The following is a 24,506-nucleotide window of genomic DNA, read 5'->3' as shown; positions in this document are numbered from 1 at the left end:
ATAGCCCACAAAGATATTTTTTGCTGATGTAGCAGCTTGTCTACGTGTTTGAGACTCATATTGAACTCGCGGTTAGCGCTAGCATCCTGGATCTTGTACCCGGCTAAACGTTTAACTGGGAAGTTGAATGCTCTACCAGGCTTCTTACTAGGATACCGGAGGTTTTTGAAGCATGTTTGATACATGACCTTCTCCGAAAGTCCTGGTAAGGATACACCATCGGTGAACATATCGAGGTCAAAGCGCTTGAATAGCTCACGTTGAGCCTTAATAGCCTTAATGAATGGAACGACATCTAGATTATTGTACCAAACCAGAAGATCCTTAATCGACTTCATCCCATAGTGCTCCCACACAAACTGTACCCGCTTGTAGTCTTCAACGGATGCAGTTGTGTTTTTATGCTTTGAATCAAATGCTTTACGTGGTGGTAGTGATGTCTCGTTAAGAACTTCGAAGCTGGTTATATACTCGTATGGGAAAATTCCCTTGGCAAGACCACATACACATCGAATTTTATCATCACACGTACATCCACCTAAATAAGTTGTTAGGTACTTATCATAGCTTGTTCCAGCTGGAACGTAGTTGCTAATGTCGAGCATTTTCATGTCCGGCGTTGCGATACACATGTAGGAGGGGTTCTTGATAACTGATTTGATATTGTCTGTCCCAATAACAGCGAACAAATCGCTCTTGATTAGGTTGATATCATATCGACCAGAATTGAATCCAAGTACTGGTACCTGATCGATCGTTTGTTTGATCCTACCATAGTCGGAACGCTGCTTTCCGAAGGCAAGCTTGCTGTGGAATTCGAAGAAGCTGGCAAAATCGCCGGTCGTAATCCAATCATCTACATCATTGGTACTATACTTCTTACCAAGTTTAACACCTGGAATTTCCATACCAGTCAAACCATGAGCATTGATGATCTTACGGAGCAAGGACTCGTACTTGGAGACGTTGTATCTTTGGATTTTCTCTCCAATATCGCTGATGTAGTCGAACATATCCTTTAACAAAGCCTTGGGATTAGCATTCACAAAGCAACGCACTTCTTCCGTCAAGCTATCGGCTATTGATACCGACACCGGAATGTGCTCGTTTGTGAAGACAGTATTTTCCCCATGCTTAGTACTCGTAGGCTTGAGAATAGCCTCAAAGTCATATACGATGAAGTGATCAATGTACTGATTAGTACCCTTGGTAGAATACTTCGTGAGTAGGGAGCCAATGGTATTCTGAGCAGGGCGATAAACCGTTGGAATAGCTGGGAATGATTCGACATTGACAAGCTCACACTTATTTTTGGTATGGTTCTTAAGCTTCTCAGAACTAACAAAGACCATATCACACTTCGCACACTGATATTTACGCTGAAGCACGTCCAGGTTCTTAATGTAGAGAGCATGATTCTCGTGCGAAAGAATGTTGATCGAATCATAGTCCATGTCGGATCGACGAATGCAGTCAACCTTTCCAGAGTCAATATCCATAGTATAGACATTGATACTTAGTTTGAAGCACTCCTCAAGCTCGTCAAACTGTAGAATATCAATGGGCTTGAAGCTTCGATACAGACCGAGGGTGTAGGTAATACCCTTGAATGCACAGTATTGTTGGAAAGCCTGCTTCACCAACGACTGAATCTTCCGTGGATCCTTTTTGGGATCATTATGCTTGTGGAAAGCGATACAGTGAAAGACACATTTATTGTTCGTCTTAGGGAAGTTGATAACACTTTTATTATCTCGAATAATCTTCGGGATAACTACTTCACTATCTCCCAAGGCGTGCTCGCGATGATATAGAAAAATCTTGAACCCAGTGATAGCCTTGAGTTGATACCCAGAGCTGGGGTAGTTAAGCTTGTCAGCCATCTCCATAGATCGAATCTCAGAAATAACCTTACGAATGTCGCTCCTGCTGTTGATGGCAACAGGTTTGTCGAATACAGAGGTATTGCTTAAATTCGGGTGATAGTATCTAGTATCATAATCATCGGTTTTGCTGATGAGATCATATCCGAGAGCAATATTCACCTTGTAGGCACTTTTCTGGCTCTCTAGAACGTTCTCAAGCTTATCGTAGAACTCACCACGCTGGATCCCCTCATATAGGTGAGACTCCATGTGGTTGCCCTTGTAAAAACGATAATGAGGGTCAGTCTTATAGTCTGAAGACAGGTTCTTCTTCAAATCATTAAGACTGACATCGTATTGCTTCGCCACAAGCTTTAGGTTGCTAAGGCGCGAAAGGTTGCTGACATAGACCATCTTACCAGTTCTACCACGAACCTTAACGCGGTAGGTGGTATCCCATCTAATAGCACGAATATTTAATCTTCTTAATCCTTCAAGCTCGTACGGCAACATTGTCCTTATATATCTCCAACTATATTATTCTCGATTGGATGACTTTATAATATTGAGATCTTGTATCAGGATCGACTTTATATCACTGGCGACTTTTTTCATCTCAAAAAAATTAATTAATTAGCTAAGTTCGGTTTCAGCGCTAAGTTCGTTTCCATCCTCATTAAGTTCGATTTTGGGCTTACGCTTTCGAGCACGAATCTGCTCTCTATTCTTATCGTCATAGCTCTTTTGATAGGACAATCGTGCTTCGCGTGTGCGCTGGTAGTAGCGCTTCTGCGCTGCATTAATGCGCTCCTTGTTAGCTTGGTATTGTTCAGGTGAGTATGCCATCTTCCTATATTAGTAACTTTATATTTATCAGAAATAACAATTATTGCCACCGGACGGTGCACGTTGCAGAGGCTGCACCGCATTCGCTCTGAAAATTAGCTTGCATGAAAAAGATACATACATTCTGTGCGGCTTAAACAAGTCGCAAAGGGAATCAACTTTCTATTAGCGATTCGACAACCTTGAGAAGAGATTCAGCCGAAGGTCTGTTTGACGGACTTTTCTGCAAACACTGTGCCTTTAAACTTTCCAGTTCCGGTGAGAGATCTTGAATAGGTGATGTCTTCAAAAGGAAGCCCACGCTCCAAATGTCAACCATGACTGTGTGGGTCGAAGATAATATCTCGGGAGCATGCGATTCCGCTTTCAAATGACCTACTTTAGCAGCCGGCGATGATGTTCCCTCGTCAAAGTCAATAAGAAACCATTTGTCGCCTTCGTCTCGGTACCTCAGCACATTTTCCCATCGCAAGTCTCGATGCATCAGATTAATTGCGTGCATTGCCACCAGTGCTTTGAGAATATCGCGCAAGGCCATCAGGAGCTGGTGGACATTTTCAGGCGGGGAGAGTCGACCAACCGGTGCCAGCTTCACGTACTTCTTTTTCATGTTTGTATTCTTTAGCTCCACAACGTTCGGGACTGAATGTTTCTTCATTCGCCGATGCAATTCCTTCAGATTGCGGATTATGTCGTCACTTGGCATGTTCTGGGGATACGTCTTCACCACACAATCTTCAGCGAACGTAATCTGCACACCACTGTCTCTTTCGATAGTGCCGTACTCGAGTATATCCAGCGGCTCGATAAGATCCACAACGGGTCGGAAAAGAGTCGAAAGATTGAGCAATGCGAGAAAGAACGACAGCCGGCCATTGAGATCACCCAAGTCGTACGTTTCGATGATTTCCACTTTCGCACCACGTTCCGTCATTTCGTCTTTCCGAATAGCTACCAAGCACACCTGCAGTCCCACAGCAGCGTAGCCGAAAACGTATGGCGCAGCGTCATATCTCCATGTTAGCTTCTCATGCAATTCTCTAACCGGCACTTGCAACTCGCCACTTGCTTTTTCTTCCCCACGCACCACGCACACATTGCTGTTCTTGTAGTAAAAGCACAAATCTGGGCGATAGAGGCCAGTAGATGTAGACGCATTCGTGTTGCGACGAAACTTCCCGTTCGACACACGTCTCAGCAGCATCGCAATAAGGGAATCCCACAAGTGATGATACGTGTCTTCAGTAGCGAACTCGGAGCCAGACCCGAGGGGATCGATTACACTCCCCAATATGCCCGCAGTAATATCTGAAAGTGTTTTACGCGGATCGGGCTCAAACACTTTGTCCAAAATGCTAGATAACTCCCCTGTTGTGTTCTTCGTGGACACAATCAGGAATAATCTGTCATTGACGGGAACCTTGACGTGAAGCGGGCGTTGCAGGTGCTCTCTCAAATCTTCACAAGTCAACGGTAGCTCTGTAACCTGCTCATCCTTGATAGCCTTTATCCAGGCGTCTGGTGCGTCTTCGTCTTCCATTCTTTTCCTCTTCCTTTTCTTCTCAGGTGCCGTCGAGCCATCCGGAACGACCACCAGCACGTGAATTTCATAGGTGGATGGCGGCAGCATGCCCGCCAACACTTTCTTGAGGCCCGACTCTCCCTGCAGCTCCTTGTCTTCATGCGTTAGCGCTTCGACGAGAGCAGTCTTCTTTCCCTTCTTTAGCTCCTTCACATCTTCAGTGAGGCTCGACAGCCACGCGTTGTCCTCCGCCTTCGCCAGGAAGAGCTGCAGGTCCTTGGCGTCGCATGTGATCGTCGCTGAGTTCTCCGCCTTGATCGCCTTCTTCAAGTCATCCACCGAGTCGCTCTCGTCGTCCACTCTCACGGAGAACGCACTTCCCGCCACACCAACAATCGCGCAGAAGAGCTTCACCATCTTTCCTCGAGGCGGCGGATTCTGGAATGAGGAAGGAGAATTTCCGTTCGTATTTAAGCGGAAATGAAGGCGTGTCACACAGACTTCCAACCAATGGTGAGAGGCCACGTAGAATGGCAGCTGGCGCTAGCATGACCTGCTTTTGCACACAATCCCAATGGCGCTATGTGCGGTGCTTGGAGGTGTGGAGGAGACCTCCTTCGCACCAGATGCTACTTGGCGGTATTGTAGTTGATTTCACCAGCTGGTGATCAGGAAGCTCTAACCCTACTCGCGTTGGTAAATTACGGGAAGAAAAAAAACTGGCGGCGTAATGTTCCGGATATTACTACTGACGTGTATCGGCCGATACCGGCGGCAAGTTCCAGCACATCCTTGTGTTCCATGGACGGAGCCTTGTCTGGACCTCCAGCTCATTCAGCGTCTTGGCATGGGAGTCCAGCATCATGGTCTCCACTGTGGCGCTCGAGCTGTGGCCTTCCCAGTACGCCTTCATCAGATCGCGTGCGACGGGCATTCTTAAGTTTTCCGTTGTGGCTGGTTAAGTTGCTTGAACTCTTGGGGTGAAATTTGAGAATGAGCTCCTGAAAGTCTTCTGCCGTTGCGTAAGCAAGCAACTAGCGACAGCGGCGGATGCCAGTTGAACCTGGAAACGACACATCTCGCTCCGTATCTAGAACACGTCTGATAACAAAGCCAGAGGATTGGGTGTATACAACACAAGTATACACCAATCGCAACCGTGAACCTTGCCACAGCAGCTTCATTGAAGGCGTCAAGCGTACATGTTGCATGCAGAATACGCGTTTGCTATGCTGCTTCGTTGACACAAGGCACGCTCGTGAACGGACTGTCGCATCTTTTATCCCATCGTAACAGTAGACGTATTCGTCTACAGCAACGACAAACACTCTGACATGCTGAATCCAGGTCTATCTTCAATGGATCCTCGGTATCTCCCGGATCTACCGCGGATACTGCGATTCAGTCAATGCGGGCAGGCGAGGCTCGAGTAACGCGCAATGAGTTTGTAGGACCATCACGTGGAACAAGAGGAAGCTCAGCATGCCCAGTTCTAGGCAAAGCGCCTTAATCAACGAAGACTAGCAGTTGCAACTGATTAAACGATCCATTTTTATTATTCGATAGTTCTGTTCATACGATCACTTTGTGCAGGTCTACATTCCACTTACTCGAACGAGCCGTACGGGTGCTCACCCGTCTGCAGCGTGAAGGTCGCGCACAGCGGGTTGGCTACGGCTGTCTCGTTGTACACGTCGCAGTCCGTCTCGGGCTTGATGGCGACCACGTAGTCCGCGTCTTCCGCCACCTTCTTCAAGCCGCTGCCGATCTGCGGGTAGTACACGCTCCAGTCGTCCGCCGACAGCGTGAACTTGACAGTGGTCGACTCGCCCGCCTTCAGGTCCACCTTGGTGAACTTCTTGAGCTGCTTCACCTCCGGCACCGAAATGGTGCGGAACGGCTGCGTCAGGAACAGCATCACCGTCTCCTTGCCGGCAACTGTGCCGGAGTTCGTCACCACCACCGATACGTCCACCGTCTCGGTAATCGACGTCACGTTCGTGCGGCTCAGCGTCATGTCCGAGTACGTGAAGTCCGTGTAACTGAGACCGTGGCCGAACTCCCACTGCATCTCGCAGTAGCCAGTTGCGCACTGCGTGCTCACGAGGTGGTTGTACGGCATCAGGATGTTGCCGGCGTCCTTCGGGTATGTGATCGGCATGCGGCCGCTCGGGTTCACGCGGCCGTAAATGATCTCAGCAATCGCTTGGCCACCGAGTTCGCACGGCAACATGGCGTTGATCACAGCGTGCACGTTGCTCGGGAGCTCTCCGAGCAGACGCGGACGACCGCCGACAAGGACGACAATCACCTTAGTGCCGGTCGCCGCCAGCTCCGACACGTACTTGATCTGACCGGCCGGCAGGGCCAGGTCGTTGATATCTCCGTACGTCTTCTCCGTGTACGAGTGTTCGCCGATAACCGCAATAGTGTAGGCGGCCTGGCTGGCATATTCCTTAGCCTGCGCCAAGTCGCTCTCGTTGTACACACCCGTGTAGTTGAGACCGTTAAAGTACGTCAACGTCTCGTTCGAGATCGCCTGGAATCCGTCCTTGACACTGATGCCGTTCGGGAACATGTCGTTGCCCGAGTATCCCTGCTGACTCAGTGACCAGCCACCGCATTGGAAGCCGACGTTGTCGGCCGAGTGGCCGGTCAAGAACACCTTGGCCGTCTCCGGGATCGGCAGGACACTGTCGTTGTTCTGCAGCAACACGATGGACTCACGAGCCGAGTTCAGAGCAGCAGCCTTGTCCTCATCACTGCCGACCTGGTCTACCAGATCAGCACCGGGAACGGCGTTGTCGTATAGACCGAGCTGCAGCTTAAGCTTAATCACACGACGAGCGGACTCCTTCACACGGTTCAGGTAGGACGGGTCCTGGGCGATGAGCGCCTTGGTGGCGTTGATGAAGCCGTAGTCGCTGCTAGCCATCGTCATATCGATGGACGTACGCTTGATAGACAGCGTGGCGGCCTCCTCGTTGGTACGAGCGAAGCGGTGCCACGTGTTGAGGTGCTCGATCTCGGCAAAGTCCGACACAGTCATCCCTTCGAAGCCCATATCTTCGCGGAGCAGCTTGTTCATCAGCTTAGTGTTGGCAATGGTAGGGATGCCGTTGACGGAGATGTAGTTCTCCATAGCAGACATGACGCCGGCGTCAATCGCAGCCTTGAACGGAGGCAGGAAGTAGTTGAGCAGATCGTAGTCCGACAGCGTAACGGGGTCCTTGTCGTGACCTGTGGGGGTCTTGGAGTACCCGATCCAGTGCTTCATGCACGCAGCAGAGCCATTGTTGGACTGGATACCCTTAATAAGGGACTCCGAGATGGCCGACACCAACACCGGGTCTTCGCCGAACGTCTCGTACACACGCGGCCACAGCGGATTCTGTGAGATTTCGAGCATAGGACCGAAGATCCACGGTGTTCCAGCAGCGAGTGTGTCGCGGCCAGCAATGCGACCCATTTCGTAGGCCAGATCGGGGTTGAAAGTGGCGGCTCCGTTGATAGGCTGACCGAACAGGACGGCACCGGACGTGAAGCCGGCACCGTGAAGCGAGTCAATACCGAAGATGAAAGGGTGACCATCGTTCTCCTCCTTGACGATCTCCTGAGCGCGTGACAGCACGTCACGCCACTCCTGGGCGGTCCAAGCGTACTTGCCATTGTAGGAACCCGATTGCCACGGGCCACTCAAGTACGAACCGATCTTGAGCTTGGCGTACGCACGGAACTTGTCCTCGTCGAAGGTCTTGTCCTTGTTGAAAAAGCGCGAGAATGCGACTTGCACCATTTGGCCAACGAGCTGGTCTTCGTCCATACTCTCGATGATGACATCGGTCTGGGCGTCCCATTCGTCCGCAGCAACTAGTGGGGTGCCGGTGAGGCTGATTGCGAGGCAGCACACAGCAGCGAACCACGACTTGAGCATTTTTGCCTTCCCTTTCGTTGTGCTGGTGTTGCAGTCGACTGGAAATTGGGAAATGACAATTGGAGTCGTCGGAGACCGCTGGCTGAAGCCTCCCCGGCCTGTTGGTATTTCTCTGGCAATGCATCAGAAACTTCAACCACGCAAGCTAAGCGCCCCGGCTAACTTCAGAAGACCGCGGAAACGCAGAGCAACAAGCCGGAGTGCATCAAGGTCCTGGTGCAAAACAGTGCAAGTTTTAGTCAGTCGCGCCGTTTTTAATCTCGTTACATGTACATTTGTAATTGAAAGGCTGTGGCGAAGGCTTGAATGGTACAATGCAACAGAATCTGTCTGTTGAACAGATACATGTACGAAGGGATACGCTTGGGCGAAGCTGCTGTCTGAAAGTAGCAGCGGAGACCAAGCACCAGGCAACTGTTCTCGCCAAGCAGCATAAATTTGAGTGTGACTCTCTGTTTCTGGCTGGCTGTCCCGACACCTTTGAGCATTTTTCTGAACAGGGACCGTGTTACACGGTTATACTTTTGGAGGGAATTCCTCGGCGCTTTGCAAGCAGCTGGTTGAATACTGCTCGCGAGACTCAACAGGTTAGCCTTTTAGTATCCAAGCAAGTTGGACTGCAGTGCAAGTTGTACAGGGTTGCACTGCAACCCTGCTTACTGTATTTCTTCCACACAATAACGGTGTTATTAACGCGGAGTGTACGTGTCATTGATGTTGCGTGGAGAAAAAAAAATCAAGTTGAGCCCCGCTCTTGACAATGCAGTGATCATTAGTGTGGCTTCGTCGCAGTTCATGTCGAATTGCATACATTGCGTTCGTAGGCTACGAGTCGTAGCATTCATGCTGTACAATGTACTAGATTTCATCGTGGTTCTGCTATCCAAGTCCAGATAGGAATCGTATTGTATCATGGATGGAGTTTCACAGAAGTGGGGGTACATCCTCACGGCTTAATACCTGACTTGCCTCCAATGCAGCATTGGGATATCTACGAGTTGCAGTGCACTTCCACAGTGAATTCTTTGTCAGTGGAACGCTGTCTCCGCAGGATACAAACCTCGCTTTGCCGTTTTCATAGGCCATGTTGTTTACGGTCGGCTTTTAAGATGTAATTCTGAAGAACCATCATCTAGGTGCATCTATTTGTCGGAGCCGTCGATAAAACGCGACAACTGAATCAAGGAGCTAAAGAACACTCAACAGATCAAGACGCCAAATCGAATGACAACAGAATTTAGGAATCGATTTTATTTTTTTTACTGCAGAACTACAAACAAGCATATCAAAGCCCGTGTTATTGAATATGAATACACTCTCTTCAACTTTGCATAAATGTCGTGTATTAGATAGTTATCCAAGAGGTTTCTCCGTTCCTATCACCTAGTGCGCGTTCATCTGACGTGCCACGAGTCCCTTGTAGATGCCATTAGGCAGCTGCATCAACTGATCGTGCGTCCCCTGCTCCACAATGGCGCCGTCATTCGTCACAGCGATGAGGTTCGCGTTGCGAATAGTCGAGAGGCGATGCGCCACGATGATCGTGGTGCGCTGCTTGAGCGTAAGCAGTCGATCTAGCGAGGCCTGCACCACCCGCTCGCTCTCATTGTCCAGAGCACTAGTCGCCTCGTCCAGAAGCAGCACCGCCGGATCACGCAGAATGGCTCGGGCGATGGCAATTCGCTGCTTCTGACCACCAGAAACTTGAGCGCCACGGTCACCAACGTCCGTGTCGAAGCCGTTCGGGAAGTTACTGATAAAGTCGAACGCGTTCGCCTTCTTCGCGGCCTCAATAATCTCCTCGCGACTCGAACCAGGCTTGCCTAGCTCGATATTCTCGGCTATAGTGCCTGCAAACAGCACCGGCTCCTGACTCACAAGAGAGACGTTCTCACGTAGCCACTGCAGATTCAGCTCCTTCAGGTTGTTGCCGTCGAGTGTCACCATACCGGCCGCAGGGTCGTAGAACCGCTCCATGAGTGAGATCGCTGTACTCTTCCCACTACCACTAGCGCCCACCAGCGCCACAGTCTGGCCACGTGCAATCTTCAAGCTGTAATTCTTGTATATCTTAGCGTCAGGACGTGCAGGATACGCGAACTGCAGGTGGCGAAACTCAATGTCGCCGTTGACGTGGTCCAACGTGCGTCCCGTACCCGAGGTGGCGTCAATCAGTGGCTTGCGGTCGATAACCTTGAAAACTCGCTGTGCTGAGAGCTTGGCCTTGGCTCCGTCTGTAGCTCCCTGTGCAGCCATTCCTATCGCGAAGGTACTGAGCATAATAACCATAAGCACCATGAAGAACTCCTCGAACGTAATAATGCCACGCGAGATCCAGCGTCCACTGACGTAGAAGAGCACAGCGAGGACCAAGAACATCGCTCCTTGTGATACTCCGAACGCCAGGCCTCCCACGATGCCGATCTTCACGTCAGCCTGCTTCGAGACGTTCAAATACCCCACATACAGCGTGTTCAATGCAACCTCCATACTGAAGGAAGCCACCGTGCGGATAGAGCCAATGGCCTCAGACAGCAGAGACCCTGCTGCAGTGTCAGCGTCGTTGTTCTGCTTGTTACCGGACGTACCGGCCATTTGCTGAGCCTGGATATACGAAGACGCAGCTAGCACTGGGAACGCCGCGAGAAGGATAAGCGTCATCTGCCAACTGTAGAAGAAGGCGATAGCGAACGCGATAGTGAGCGTAGTGAGGTTCACGAGGCCTCTGTTGAGTGTCTCCGACGTCATCGCCTGTAGCACAGCCGAGTCCGTAGCTAAGCGAGAGACCAATGCACCTGAAGAGTTCTCGTCCAAGTCGAACCAGCCAATCTCTTGGTGCAACATGGCACTGAATGTGGCCAACCGCACACGAGTCACGAGGTTCTGGGAGACCACAGCGAAGCCGTAATGCTGCAGTGTGATGGAGATAGCGAACAGAATTCCTAGACCGATAAAGCCGATCGCCCACCAGCGAGCGTCATGCATCATCTCGCTCTTCGTGTAGTCAAGGTGGAAGAACAACACGGTAACTTTCACCAATAGTACACCCCATACGGGGAACACTGCAGCGTTCACGATAGCGCCAAGAGAGCCCGCGAACATGAACTTCCACTCCGGTAATGACATCTTCCAGACTCGAGCCATTGAGACCGGCGGGAGATCGACATCGCCCAGTTCGTTGTCACCCTTGGCCAGTGCAGTTTCCTTCTCATTGGCGCTGTGTCGACTGATCGATCGTCTAGAAGACCGACCAGAGCGTACAGTGGGGTCATCAGTAGACTCGATATCCTCCACACTCATCACCTCAGCGGTGGCTTCTTCCTTCTCTTCTGACGCCACGCGGTTCTGAGCCTCAACAAGGAGACGGTAGTGGCCATTCTCAAGCTTCATCAACTCATCGTGTGAGCCGATCTCCACGATCGCACCCCCGCTGTGCACTGCGATGCGACTGGCGTTGCGAATAGTGGACAGTCGATGGGCCACAATGATCGTAGTTCGGTGTGAGTTGGCCAGTAATTGGTCGAGAGAGGCTTGCACAACTCGCTCACTCTCAGTGTCCAGGGCACTGGTAGCTTCATCGAGAAGTAGAATGGGTGGGTTCTTGATAATGGCTCGAGCGATGGCAATGCGCTGCTTCTGTCCACCTGAGAGTTGAGCTCCACGCTCACCTACTTCAGTCTGGAAACCCTGAGGGAATTCCTTAATGAAGGTGTAAGCGTTAGCCATCTTGGCAGCTTCAATCACCTGTTCATCCGAAGCAGAGGGACAACCGTAGCGGATATTCTCCATGATAGATGTGGCAAAGAGCGAAGGCTCTTGACCCACCAGTCCCACCTGTGAGCGTAGCCACTTGACGTTCAACGTACGTACATCGACACCATCGATGCTTACAGAGCCACTAAGTGGGTCGTAGAAGCGCTCGAGAAGCGACACCATTGTACTCTTGCCACTGCCACTGGGACCCACTAGCGCCACCGTCTCACCAGGCTCAATAGTCAAGGAATAGTTGCTGCACACCTGCACCTCCGGACGTGAAGGGTAGGCAAACGACACGTTCTCAATCTGAATTCGACCCATGACCTTGTCCAGCTTCTTGCCTTCGTCATTCAGTGGATCGATGAGTGATGGACGTTTGATAGTTTGGAAGACAGGGAACGCTGCAGCACGCGCTGAAGCGATAGCCTCGGCGCTCGGAGCGGCTTGACCGAGAGCCATAGCGCCCATGATAACTGAGAAGAAGACTGTAAGCACTCGACCGCCATCGTAGCAGCCGTAACCAGTGCAAGTATTACCGTCCAGATTGTCATTAGCCACCATCAGTGCACCGAAGTACATGCCACCAGCGTAAGTGAAGAACACCGTGCCGAACATAAGACCCGTGCCCCATCCAACCGCTAAGCCCTTCTTGATACCGGCCTTAGTCGATTGACCTAGAGCGTTGTCATACTTGGAGATAAAGTGGTTGATTGAGTTGAACATGTGCACTGTGCGAACGTTACTCAGCGCCTCTTGTGCCACTGCACCAGCTTTACCGTACGACTCGAGACCTGCCTGAGTGGCTGTTGACAAGACTTTCATGGCCAAGAAGGCCGTGAATGCGATGAATGGCGTGAAAGCCAGCAAGATCAGAGCGAGTTGCCAACCTTTGACAAGTCCGATCACTATGCCCGAGACAGCCATGGAGAAGAAATTGAGACCATCGCCGATCTTGCGACCCATTCCTTCTTGTATAGTCACAGTGGCTTCGGCGACACGTGAACCTAATTGCATAGGCTCGTTGACATCGAACCAGCCAATCTCCTTGGTCATGATGGCACTCACGTACTCGCTTCGGATGCGTTTGGCCTGACGCGAAGCTGTGATGGTCCAGCATGCAACTTGGAAACTACCGGCAATGAAGACTGCGATACCGACGTATACAAAGTTGAGAGCGACACTTCTGATGCCATCTTCAATGTCTGCCCCCGGGTCTGCCGGGTTGAACGTGTTGAGCACGTCACCGAAGAGCACGATTTGTATAGGCTGCGAGACTCCTGCGGTTAAGGCGCCAGCCGTGCCGAGAAACATGAGGAGCTTGTCGATCCCGTCGGCGTAGGAGAAGAGCTCGCCCATTGACGCCACCTGCCCATCCGCAGGTTTGTCCTTAGACACGGTCTCCTTCGGATTCTCGACGAGGTTGAACGCGACATCCAGTCGATTGGTCTCATCTGCATGCTTCGGGGTCTCCGATGCCACGAAGGTAGCAGTAGACCCCATTGTTTAAGCTTGTATTTGCGTCGAAGAGTCCTTGTTGGTGTCTGGGGAAAAACTGGACTGGTAACCAATCGATGGAGAATTGCTAAATGAGACGGTTGTTGCGTTGTTGGTTGCGGCGCTGTGCTGGGCTGATAGCATCTTACCGGACGCATGGTCAAACTCTTCAGAAATAGGCACACCCGTAAACGGCAAGGAAACGATTGCAATACTGTATTTGTCTGTTGATTTTGTTCAACTCCATTGGAGTCTTTCGTAATCGTTCGGGTGGTACATTTGGTGGTACGTTTGGTACCGCACCATCATTCACCTTCATGAACACCAGAGAGAACGATAGCGCAACTTTGCCATTGGTTGATTTGCAGTCGTGCATAGAAAGCAGGGTGACGGGTGTCGGGTGTCTGTTGGTGTTGTTGCCGTACTATTGTCTCTGATGTATTTTAAAATAGTGCTGCACTATTTATTATTATAGTGCATAAGGAAGGAAAAGCTCACTCGAGCATACGAAAGCGCTGTACCACCGTATAACGGCTTCCACGAAGACGCGTAACGGGTTGCCTTCAGTTCGTGAAGTTGTAGATGCACGTCAGACTGACGCTCAGTCATTCATTGAGTGTAATGTGAAAAAATGCATCCGATAGTAGTGACGTGCCTCCATCCCTTTTGCAACTATGGAATTCTAGACGAAAATTTTGTGGACGAGGTTCATCCAGTTCTTCTCCACGAATTGTCAGCTTGGAGCGGTAAATATGAAGTTTATCAGCATAGATTTTTATTTGACCTAGTTTACACGTAGTTGAGCACTAATATGACAAAGTAGTGGCGGTGTCGTTAAACCCAACTCAGGCAACGTCATTATATAAATGGATTTTTCATCCCATGCATCATCCTGCCAACTTCGCGGTAGATGCCCAGAGAGCTGCCGATGGAGCCAAGGCCAAACACTCAGCATAGTGAGCTCTCAAAAGACCACCAGCCGCAGCGCTTTGGACAACGAGAGTGAGCGTGTAGTGCAACTGCTGCTCGATCGACTGCTTACGTTCTCGCACCAACAATAATCGCTGTACGAGGAAGTTTGGCGTTCGATTAGTTATTATTCTCCTGACTGTTTACGTTCTCGCACCAACAATAATCGCTGTACCGTTCATGCCAGTTGAAGTGAGTGTGGCCATATTGAACACAACAGGTTTGCTTATGCTTTTTCACAGTGCCATCAATAATGTCTCTTGAAGGTTGCAGCAATTCGAGCGACACCCGAGTCCGCACTCGTTGTACCAAAGGCGCGCTAGGACAGGCGGAGCACTCAACGGAGGCGACTTACTGCTCCAAGAGCGTCCTCTATAAGCATGGAGAGGCTCGCTCGACAGGTGCAGACGTGTTTCTTGTATCTGCTAAGCCCTCATTTCTCGTCTAACTCTCACGTTATCCTCAATACAACGACGTTTGTACCAGGTTCAAGAGACCCAGAAGCTACTGAGCGATCCCCAGACGAACTGGTTGGCCTGTTCCTCGGCAATTGAGGAGCTGGCGACGGCTGTGGAGGCGCTCCGACCATCTACGAGTCGCAAGGATGCAGCTAAACTACTACTGAGCCTCTCGGTACGACTCCAACGGCTTGGTTACCGTTACGTTATGATACTCCTCGACTAAGTTATTGCATTTTACTCTTTTTATTGCATTGTTTATATTTTATAGGGCAACATCGTCACGCAGCTGACCTCGCACCGATCGAAGCTGGTAAAGGACACGTGCGAGTGTCTACTAAGGATCGTCAATGTTATGGGACGAGACTTCCAGGACGTGGCCAATGCCTTACTGCCCCATATCGTCGGCACGGCCAAGAACTCATCGGCAGCCATCCGACAACCAGGATCCAAGCTGCTAAGCAAGATGTCAGAGGTCGTGCGGTACGACCTGTCGTTCCTGAAGAAGATCTACATGCCATTAATGCAGCGTAAGGAAGATACCTCTGGAGGACACTGCGATGCTTCGCAGGGGGTTTTATCTGACGAGTTTATGGTGTTCTGGATGTACAGCTAAGGCTAGTATGCTGGTGTTGGAGCAACTGGGGATCATTTTCGTCTACTGGAGTGATAGCGAAGTGGTGCCATACGAGTCGGACGTGCTGGACATGATTCGACGAGGACTGGAAAATCAGGACGAAAAAGTCCGCAAAACGGCGCGTGAGGTTCTCGCGCGGTTCTCTTCACGATGGTAGGTCTGTTGCTTGCGCGAGCTGGAGAGTCTTTTTACTGATTAAAAACTATGTAATGGCTTTTATCAGGAGTGAACGTGTGGATGAACTGGTGGACATGCCGTCAAGCCAATCGAAAGCGCTACTTGTCAGTGAGCATCGCGATTCGCCACTAGCTGAAGCAATCCTGAAGAAATACCCGGAGTTGAGCAGCAAGTCGGATTCGCTCTCTCGCAGCAGATTATCTTTTCCAGAGTCGCGCACCGGATCTCGCAAGTCTCCTCGACACAAGCGTGAGCAGAATGTTGAAATTCTTGTATCGAAGACTCCCCCTCCGAAGCAACGCGAGCAACGTGGAGTCTCAATCCAAGAATCGAACGTCGCATTTACTGCGAGTACTAGTATGAGAAGAATGGCTACGTCCCCGGAGAGTACTGTACGTGAGAAGAATGCAGACTCGCGGCGGTTATTGGACGATCTGGATGTTCCGGGTGGTGACGATGGCCAGCAAGAAGATGCACTCGAGGCATTCGATGGTTCACAGATGTACAAAACGGCGGAGTCGGAGAGTTCACAGCTGCTTGCACAAGAGATTGGGGACATCCCGAGTCCTCCACCTGCTATTCCAAGCCGAGGGCGATCATCAAGTACATCTAGTGTTGAGGTAGCATCGCTGCGCCATCCTGCCGTCCGAAAGCTTCAGGAAACAAAGATTCCGAGCCCGTTGTCTCGTAGCCCAAGTCTTCTCAGAAAGAAGAGCCTGGACTCATCTTCTAGCGCTACTAGTTCTCCAAAGCAACGGCCGTGTATGCTCCCTCGCCCAGGTAGCTTTACGCAGGAAGCGCGTGGAAGTAGCGGGCCGTCCACACCTGTTGGTAGTTCGAAGCTTGAAGAGGACAAGACTGACACGAATCCTTTGAGCGCAAGTGACGAGTATTTCAGCAAGCCGATCCCCAGTTCTATTGCAACTCCGACACCGACACCTCCGTCGACAGACAACGTAACTCTCCGATCTAGACGACGAATGTTTGTCCGCGAAGACCAAGACAACTCGCTGCTGCAAACTTACGCTCCCGAGCTGTCGTCACCGGAGTTGTCAGCGTCAGAAGAGTTTGTTCAACCGCAGCAAGAGGAAAAAATGCCGGGTGCTGTCGTGTACACAAGTTCAATGGGCCAGGACGCAGCGTCACCTCTGCATTACCAACTGTATGCTGGCAACAGCGATGAAGCAGATGACATTGGTCAACTGACAGAAGGGAGTGACCACATTGAGTCCGACACTGAGTGGGACCACCGCCGACAGGATTATAGCGACTACCCTGTCTCTGAGGAAGAGGAGGACCAACAAAAGTCGAGTTTTATCACGAAGAGTGATACGTTCCCAGATGAATGGCATCTTGACGACGGGCCCAGACACAAATTTGAGCTTGAAGATGACATTGGCGATCATTTAAGTGACGAAGAGCAGGATGGAGCCAATGTTGTTGGCGCGGTGGAAGACAAGCAGAAATTACTTATGAACGAGGCGGAAATGCTCGAATCAGTATCGCTCGAGAGTGTCGGATCGACACGGCAGGAGTACTTCACGGCGCGAAGAGATTATGAAGAGGAAGAATCTATTGAGGAGCACGAGGAGCTGATTACGGAAGACACACCCACCAGTGACGCGCTAGCTGGCCTGCTGAACGTTCGTGCCGAAATGACACGCCTTCGTGAGATCACACGAAAGGAAGAAAGCAGCTATGGATTGCCATTCAATGAACGTCATGATCCATCTACACGGTACGGAGGAAATACGACGGATGCTGCTGAAGAATCACATGAAATTTCGCATGTAACGAGCGCTGTGTCTTGGGAGAACCCTACCAGTAAGGGACCGTCGTACTTGGAGCGCTTGACTAGCGCTGATCGTTCTGCACGGAGCCCGCTTATTACACCGCCTACTGATGCTACGCGTGGAGAACCGAGTGACTTTATGAAGCAGCAATTACCGTTGCAAACGTTTGGACCGACTTTGCAGGACTCCGATGATGACCACGAACAGGTGGAGGGCAAGAACATTTTTGCTGAACATGCTCAATCACCGAGTCCGTCGTCAGTATTTGACCAGGCTACTATGACGAACGATGAACCCAAGATGGAACCTGAAAGCTACAGCTTGCACGCAGAACCAAACACTGGTCTTCAAGAGGTTTCCCAGAACCAGGAGTCGTTCATTGCCCATGATGCTCATGCTGGACGTTTTGATGCTGCAGAAAAACTGTTTGCTGCTGAGCAAGTCCACGATTTCTATGGCAGACCGCAATCACCGCATGAGCCTTATATGGCACATCAGGGACGCGAGCAGGAGCTCTACAAGCGTTCTGAACCTTGCTACCCTGCACCAACACGGATGGGCGATAAGCTCGGTTCCGCTTTTGAACGTAAAGCGGTGACTAGAGATGTCGATGATGCTCCAAAGACTGCCCTTGCTGAAAATTTGATCGAGGCAGACGATTCTGGTAAAGAAGCTGCTCCAAAGCCAGCTCTGGAGAAGACTGATGAAAAAGCTTCATCGCCGCCGTATCAACGAGTACCAAGCATTGTTGAATCGATGCTGCCAGCAGAAAACAAGCGTGATATTAACCCGACACCTGCCAAGACGCCGGCGAATGCTACACCAGAGAGAACTCCTCCGGCAGCCAAACTGAGCTGGGTTTACTCCTTTGGCATCTCGCTTGTTATGCTTCTGTCGGCAATTTTCTGCATCGCTGGCATCCTCCACGCAGCAAATAAAGTGAACGAGTCGCGCGAGTATCACCTGGATCTGAAAGAGCGTATTGGAAAATTTGAGTCGAGTATCACTGAGTCCCACAAGAAGGTGCTCAAGCTGGAGAAGGACTACGCTATCTGGAGTGAATACGTCCGCAAACTGACCGAAGAAGACGAAGCGAATGCCCTGACTCAGCTGCAAGCACTCCACGTTGAAGTGCAGAAATGGCAACGTGACATGCACGAAGACCTCGTGCAATTCCGACAGGCGCTATCGGTGGACTCCATCGAACAAGCGTTTGCGAACTTGCGTGTGAACAGCACGAAGCAAATTGGAGATTAAGTAAGTACGACGAAAGCGACAGCGCCGCTCCAAATATTTGCCGTTGTCCAGGACAGCAACCACTGTTGCGTCCATCTATTTAACTATACAGGACTACAGTAGAGCACTCTACTGCTGGTTCTGGAAATCAAAGCTACCGTCCTCGTTTTGCGCGTTCTTGTCGACAGCAACATCCAGTCCACGGTTCGCCTCCTTCAGCCTGTCGAGAGCATCGTGTCCATCTTTACCGAGTGTGTTTCCTCCCATTTCCAGCGTCTTCAAAGACGGATGCGAGTGCAGCGCATCGAACATCGTGACGCTGAGAGCCTCGTGCAACTGGTTGGCACCAATGCCAAACGTTTCAATGACTGAATTGGCCAGCAATGTAGGTAATAACTCACTCAATTGCTCACCCAGCTTGTTGTTGAACAGGTGAAGCTGCGTGAGCGACTGAGCCTTGAGTAACGGCGTCATACCGACACTGGTAAGTCCGTTGTTGCCCATATCCAGGTACGTCAGTGTCGTGTTATTCGCCTCCAACACATCAGCAAGAAGCACAGCGCCTTCATCCAGACACTTGTTGTTGTTGATACGCAGAGTCTGCAGCGTCTTGTTCTCACGAAGACCTTCAGCCAGTGAAGCACACGCACTCGGTGTCAACTCATTGTCCGACAAATCGATCTCCATCAACGCCGTATTCTGCTTTAAAGCATCGGATAGAGCAGCTACATGCTGATCCCGTAACTTGCACTCCTTAAGCTGTAACTTCGTCACCGACTTGTTCTTCGCCAGCGCATTAAAGAACGTTGACGTTGCGCTCTCCAGTGCGTTAAACGACAATTGAATCGTCGATAACGAGCAGCTCTCGCTCTCCACAAGAGCAGCCAAGTGGTCGAGTCCAGCACCTGAAATCCCGACCACCGTCACATTCAACTCCTTGACTCCCGACTGAGAGTTCTCCCTCAATCCCTTAGATAGTTTCTCGACTCCTTCGTCTCCAATCTGGTTACGGGATAGCGATACAGTCGTTAACGACTTGTTAGTCTTCAGCAGCTCCGCGATAGCCGCAGCGCCGTTCACGCCAAGCGACTTGAACTCCAAGTCCCAGTTCTGGAGTCCCGACTGGGCATTGCGAGCCAAACCAGCACATAGAACTTGCACAGCTTCATCTCCGAGCTTCTCCGAACCGAGACTCAAGTGCTTAAGCGTCGTGTTTACAGCCAAACAATCGGCAAAGGCCTGTAGTCCAAGGGGTCCCACCTGGTGACCGGACAGATAAAGCTCTTCCAGTAAAGTGTTGCTGCTGATGGACGAGGCCAATTTGACAAAATCCGAGTCGCTGATGGAGCGTGTGCTCATCACATAGAGGCTCTTGGCCGTCTTGGGGTTCGTGAGCTTCTGCAGCAGGTCATCCACGCCAGCTTTCTTACCCCACGCCATGCTTGCTACAGTTGTGACGGCACCAGTCAATTATTGAACGGTTGAAGAGCAGAAGCGATTTGACAGTTGAATGCCGTAAGAGCATATGTGACGTGTGAACCTGTGACTTGTGAAAATCGCAGTAATCAGACCCTGAACTGATTCAGAATGCCCCAGTTGAAGTGACTAATTCTATGGGCTCTTCCTGTCGGAGCCTGACGGGCTACGCGCGACTCGTTAACGTAGGTATCCGAGAGCATGTATAGATTATAGTGTAGACTATCGCCTAGAGCTCATCAATTGCGGTAGGCTCGGCAACCCGAGTCGACTGTCTGCTTTTCGATGTACCACAGTCCTCGCGTCATCTTGACGCGCACTTGTCCTTCCATTTCCTGTCCGCCGCAATGAGCCAACCGAAGACAGCGAAGCCAACTTTCTAGCTGGCTCAGCCACTTGCGAACTCGACGTCAATCACGACATGAGCCCAGGGCCTTCGAACAGTGTTCGTATTGAAGAAATACGTCCAGAGATGGCTGAAGGCACGTCCCCCGTTCTCCACTTTCCGATATCGCCAGGGTGTTTCCATCCGACGGGAGCTAAGCGCCAGGAATTCGCCGACATCGTGCGAGAACGTGTCGACTCTCTGCTCATTGACGAACAGCACTACTCAGAGCGTCGAAACCGACGACTTCCACCGTTCGATACACGGGAGTGGAAACAGGTGCAAACGAGCAAAGAGCTTCGGTTCTTTAAACGAGTTCGTGGAGGTCGAACGCTGGATCAATTGTCGAGCGAGGAAACTCACCCGGACATCAGACAAGCGGTGGAAAATGGGTACTCGACTATGCTCTGCGACGGACAAGTACGAGGATCGATGGAGGACATGATGTACGGGATGACAGCTTCTTCTCAAGAGGACTTGATGACTGGTTTCTCGTATAAGAACGCTCCAAAGGACTGTGTGTGGTTGGGCACTGCCGAAGGACCCACTTCCGACGACCCATTTCGCTCTGCTGACTTCATTTGGGCATTCCCGAAGCTACCGGCATACTCTGTCGATATCTGCTACCTGAAAGCCACAGGTGTCGAAAAAGATCGAGACGGGAAACGCTACGGATATTTGGTTCTACATTCGGTAGATTTGCCACAATGCCGTCCATTTGAAGCTCGAGGCGTCACGAGAGCGAAGATGTACTTCGCTTGTCTCTTTCGAGAGGTTACTCCCGGGTATCTGAACGTGACGGTGCGCGGCATTTTCAACTTGGGGAAAAGACCCGGCAAAATTGCCAAGAAGTTAGTCGCGGCTGCAACCAAGTCCTTCATGATCGGTTTTCTCAACGGCGAAGGGATCGGATTAGCCAAGAAACTCACCATTATGGCACGTCGTAACAGAGATCCCCTTCGAATCCACAAGCAGTCCGAGTGCTCCATCTGCTTCAAGACGAAGAGGAAATTGCTCTTCGGCTTGAACACGCATTTATTCCAGTGTGGCGTGTGTGGAGTCACGGCTTGTTCAAACTGTATAGCAAATACCAAGCAGATTCTCTTCTTGGGTTTGGATGCCCCACGCTCAAAACGACCGTGTTGCTTAACCTGTATGCAAGACGCTCGGGTTACGTGGGGAGTTCTCCCAGGAGAGCCGGAATTCCAATTTATCTCCGACTTCTATCTGCGTCGACGTACGCGCTCAGTATTGTCGCCAAGTAGTCCCGTTTCAGGAGGTTTCCGCTCTCCGTTGCCCGAGATTTACCCGCTCGACACGATGACTCGCAATCGAAGCAGTAGACGTCGATCTGCCTTCAAGTCGAGTTTGTCCGCAGACTTGCGGACCATTTCCACGGCTGACGAAAGTTTAGACACGGACCCGTTCTCGAGAGAGCTGGATGAAGCGGATTTCTGCTTCAGCGACGAAGAATCCAATAGCTCCATCGTGGCCCAACCGGATCCGAGTCCTGTCATGTCCAGCGACTCGGACAAGAGCACATTGACGCTTTGGACTGGGGCGCATCGACTACACACGGACGACTTCATACCCGCCAGTAGAAAATCTCCACCGCGCTCAGAGTTTGAGGTGATGCAGACTCTATTTCAGCTCAATGTCAAGGCCGAGAACACGTACATTCAGACACAAGTTACAGCGAGAGGACTTCGTGGGGCTGAGCTCGATTGACATCGTGCAAATGGTGTGAATACTATTTTTTTAAGACTTAACTGTAGGTAAGAAATTATGAATTTGACACGTGAATGTTTATCGATGGTTATCGATATTGACGACAAGGAATAAATGTAACATGAACATTGATATTCACTCTCAGTTTCAAGCAGCGGCGACACCAGGCGTGGGCTCGACGGTGACCTTCATTCCGTACTTCATGCCGAGACTGATGCCCATAGTGCCGCGAATGTCCTGCCCGGGCACTTCCACCAAGTGGAAGCGGCTCACCAGACACGCCGTCACGACCTTCATCTCGATCATTGCGAGCTGCCGTCCCACACATTTGCGCGGTCCAGCACTGAAGGCAATGAACTTCAGCGGTGGCAGCACGATAAGCTTGTCATTCTCATCCAGGAATCGCTCGGGGTTGAATTCAGCAGCATCCGGGCCCCACACACTCGGCAATAGAGCCGACGCATGATACAACAACGTCGTGTCGGTGCCCTTAGCGACAAAAGTGCCGTCAGGGAACACCGTGTCTTGAGTACAGTGTTGCGTGACGCACGGAGCCGGTGGCTTAAGACGCAAACTCTCGCGAATTGTGGCCTCCAAGTAGGCCACGGCGTCTAGTTCTTCCATAGATGGCACGTAACTCTCATCCACCGCCAGCTTGGGGATCTTGGCGAGCAATTCCGCCCGCAATTTGTTCTCAACTCTGGGATTTTCATGCAACAAGTGCATCAGCCAACTTGTTGCATCTCCCGTTGTGTCTTTGCCAGCCAACACTCCGGCAAGGGAAATGTTGTACACATCTTGAGGCAGCACTGGCTCGCCCGTCGTGTCTTCACTGTCAAGCAAGATGGACACGATGTCTTTTGCCACTGGTCCCAATGGTTCTCCACGAGCTGCAGCTTCTTGTCGCTGTTTCCGACGCTCGATCGCTCCCGAGATGCAGCCCATGACAAAAGTTGATATCGCCTCCATATCTTGCCGTAGTCGACGTTCGGAGCCAACGTTGAGCCAGCGTTTCAGTTTCCAGACCCACATGGGGACGGCAAACCTCTCCAATGAAATGTGGTTGGCATCATCGATCGCCGTCTCGAACGCGTGGTCTTTGCCGGATTCCAGCAGCCCCAACTGAGCACCAAACTCGATCTCTGCGAACGTTTCGAGCGTGAACCGCCCCATGATATGATGCACATCAAGCACACCGTCCTCCTTGGCAGCCTTAGCAAACACGCGTTGCAACGCCAAGGCACACTTTTGCACGATCGGAGTCATGTGGTCACGCAGCGCTTTGGCCGTGAACAAGTTGACGAGAGCTTTGCGCTGGAATTTCCAGCGATGGCCATTGATAATGACAATGTTCTCCCCCATAAAGTCATCGAGCAGTTCTCGCACTTGGGGTCCTTTGATAAACGTGTCAAAGTGCACTTTGAGAATTTGCTCGAAATCTTCAGGTCGAGCCGAGAACAGCCAGTCGTTCTTGCCCGGTTGACGCAGTACGAACGGTTCTCCATTGCGAGCAACACTGGTTTCGACCAACCAGTCCTGGAATCGATCGAGGTTGCGAGCCATGAGCAGCGTGTGGCCCAGTATCGGGTGCCCACCGGGCAGATACGGGATCGGTTTGACTTTCTCTTCGTCATCGTCCGAGTCGATTGCGTAGCTGTTGGAGATCGACAAGAGTGTGGCGCCTGCAGCTGCGACGAGCAGCCCAACGACGACCGGATGCGTGAGTATGTTCGATAGAGACAACATCGCAGTTGGCTGCAGGAGGCACGTACAGGAATGAGCAGTGGCAAAGGCTTCATCGGCTTCGACGTTTTGATGGCGCTAGGTCGGGGGAGGAGCAGGACTCGAGGTTGACGGCACACAAACTTTTCCCGCCTGTGCCACTATCGAGTTCGAGGAAGGGTGCATTGACAACTGATGTCCTCGAAGAGTATGATAGCTTGGAGGGGGATGAAGACCAATGTCAATAAGTTGACACTCGCTTTACTGCGCCATGATGGACTTGCAAGCTCCAATCCGTCGAGAAGAAGAGTTATATAATTATTATATTATTAATAGAAAGTATATTATAATAAACATCATTCTCTATGAGAGTTTTATTGCTCCACCGAAATAGTCAATCTCGCGTCTTTTTTTTTCATTCGCGGAATTGAAATGTAATGTGGCAGCGGAGTCGAAGTTGAAGCTCCCGACGCCGCGATCTACTCGGCGAGCTGCCAATGTATCGAGA

The 24,506-nt window shown here is 50.9% G+C and overlaps 7 protein-coding genes across 9 annotated transcripts; 2 read left to right on the top strand and 5 right to left on the bottom strand.

Moving 5' to 3' along the window:
- Positions 1-2,865: 2,865 nt before the first annotated feature.
- PPTG_12683 (serine/threonine protein kinase) lies at positions 2,866-4,650 on the bottom strand (the record flags this gene model as incomplete). Its single annotated transcript, XM_008909851.1, has 1 exon — positions 2,866-4,650. The coding sequence occupies one exon, from the start codon at positions 4,648-4,650 to the stop codon at positions 2,866-2,868; it is 1,785 nt and encodes a 594-aa protein (XP_008908099.1).
- A 1,189-nt stretch (positions 4,651-5,839) lies between these two features.
- PPTG_12682 (hypothetical protein) lies at positions 5,840-8,324 on the bottom strand (the record flags this gene model as incomplete). The annotated part of the gene is made up of 1 exon (XM_008909850.1): positions 5,840-8,324. Exon 1 carries the CDS (start codon positions 8,165-8,167, stop codon positions 5,840-5,842), a length of 2,328 nt encoding a protein of 775 aa, XP_008908098.1. The 5' UTR covers positions 8,168-8,324.
- Positions 8,325-9,416: 1,092 nt separating this feature from the next.
- On the bottom strand, positions 9,417-13,624 carry PPTG_12681 (hypothetical protein). Its single transcript, XM_008909849.1, has one exon. It carries the CDS (start codon positions 13,421-13,423, stop codon positions 9,551-9,553), a length of 3,873 nt encoding a protein of 1,290 aa, XP_008908097.1. The 5' UTR covers positions 13,424-13,624; the 3' UTR covers positions 9,417-9,550.
- Positions 13,625-14,673: 1,049 nt separating this feature from the next.
- PPTG_12680 lies at positions 14,674-20,007 on the top strand. Of its 2 annotated transcripts, XM_008909847.1 has the most exons (5): positions 14,674-14,787; positions 14,873-15,019; positions 15,116-15,374; positions 15,457-15,634; positions 15,705-20,007. In XM_008909847.1, the coding sequence occupies exons 1-5, from the start codon at positions 14,767-14,769 to the stop codon at positions 18,706-18,708; spliced, it is 3,609 nt and encodes a 1,202-aa protein (XP_008908095.1). In that variant the 5' UTR covers positions 14,674-14,766; the 3' UTR covers positions 18,709-20,007. The 2 variants fall into 2 exon arrangements, with proteins under 2 accessions (XP_008908095.1, XP_008908096.1); XM_008909848.1 differs by having other exon boundaries at positions 15,116-15,634.
- Positions 18,680-20,174, bottom strand: PPTG_12679 (hypothetical protein). The gene has a single exon (XM_008909846.1). The coding sequence runs from the start codon at positions 20,125-20,127 to the stop codon at positions 18,817-18,819; it is 1,311 nt and encodes a 436-aa protein (XP_008908094.1). The 5' UTR covers positions 20,128-20,174; the 3' UTR covers positions 18,680-18,816.
- Positions 20,175-20,231: 57 nt separating this feature from the next.
- PPTG_12678 (hypothetical protein) lies at positions 20,232-22,410 on the top strand. Its single transcript, XM_008909845.1, has one exon. The coding sequence runs from the start codon at positions 20,585-20,587 to the stop codon at positions 22,274-22,276; it is 1,692 nt and encodes a 563-aa protein (XP_008908093.1). The 5' UTR covers positions 20,232-20,584; the 3' UTR covers positions 22,277-22,410.
- Positions 22,279-24,301, bottom strand: PPTG_12677. Of its 2 annotated transcripts, none has more exons than XM_008909843.1 (2): positions 24,049-24,301; positions 22,279-23,964 (listed from the first exon to the last, which is right to left on the bottom strand). In XM_008909843.1, the coding sequence occupies exon 2, from the start codon at positions 23,837-23,839 to the stop codon at positions 22,424-22,426; it is 1,416 nt and encodes a 471-aa protein (XP_008908091.1). In that variant the 5' UTR covers positions 23,840-23,964; positions 24,049-24,301; the 3' UTR covers positions 22,279-22,423. The 2 variants fall into 2 exon arrangements, with proteins under 2 accessions (XP_008908091.1, XP_008908092.1); XM_008909844.1 differs by having other exon boundaries at positions 22,344-23,958; positions 24,049-24,291.
- Positions 24,302-24,506: the final 205 nt, after the last annotated feature.

This window comes from Phytophthora parasitica (assembly GCF_000247585.1).
Source record: "Phytophthora parasitica INRA-310 unplaced genomic scaffold supercont2.35, whole genome shotgun sequence".
NCBI classification, from domain to species: Eukaryota; Oomycota; class Peronosporomycetes; order Peronosporales; family Peronosporaceae; genus Phytophthora; species Phytophthora nicotianae.
The sequence above is the reverse complement of the archived record's forward strand: the minus strand, read 5'-3'. Positions and strand labels throughout refer to the sequence as shown.

Bases quoted from the DNA above. Each gene is read 5' to 3' on its own strand.
- PPTG_12681 (XM_008909849.1), bottom strand. From the start codon at position 13,423: ATGGGGTCTACTGCTACCTTCGTGGCATCGGAGACCCCGAAGCATGCA.
- PPTG_12677 (XM_008909843.1), bottom strand. From the start codon at position 23,839: ATGGCTCGCAACCTCGATCGATTCCAGGACTGGTTGGTCGAAACCAGT.
- PPTG_12680 (XM_008909847.1), top strand. From the start codon at position 14,767: ATGGAGAGGCTCGCTCGACAG. The intron at 14,788-14,872 runs GTGCAGACGTGT...CGTTTGTACCAG, and splicing joins TGGAGAGGCTCGCTCGACAG to GTTCAAGAGACCCAGAAGCT. The intron at 15,635-15,704 runs GTAGGTCTGTTG...GGCTTTTATCAG, and splicing joins GCGCGGTTCTCTTCACGATG to GAGTGAACGTGTGGATGAAC.
- PPTG_12679 (XM_008909846.1), bottom strand. From the start codon at position 20,127: ATGGCGTGGGGTAAGAAAGCTGGCGTGGATGACCTGCTGCAGAAGCTC.
- PPTG_12678 (XM_008909845.1), top strand. From the start codon at position 20,585: ATGAGCCCAGGGCCTTCGAACAGTGTTCGTATTGAAGAAATACGTCCA.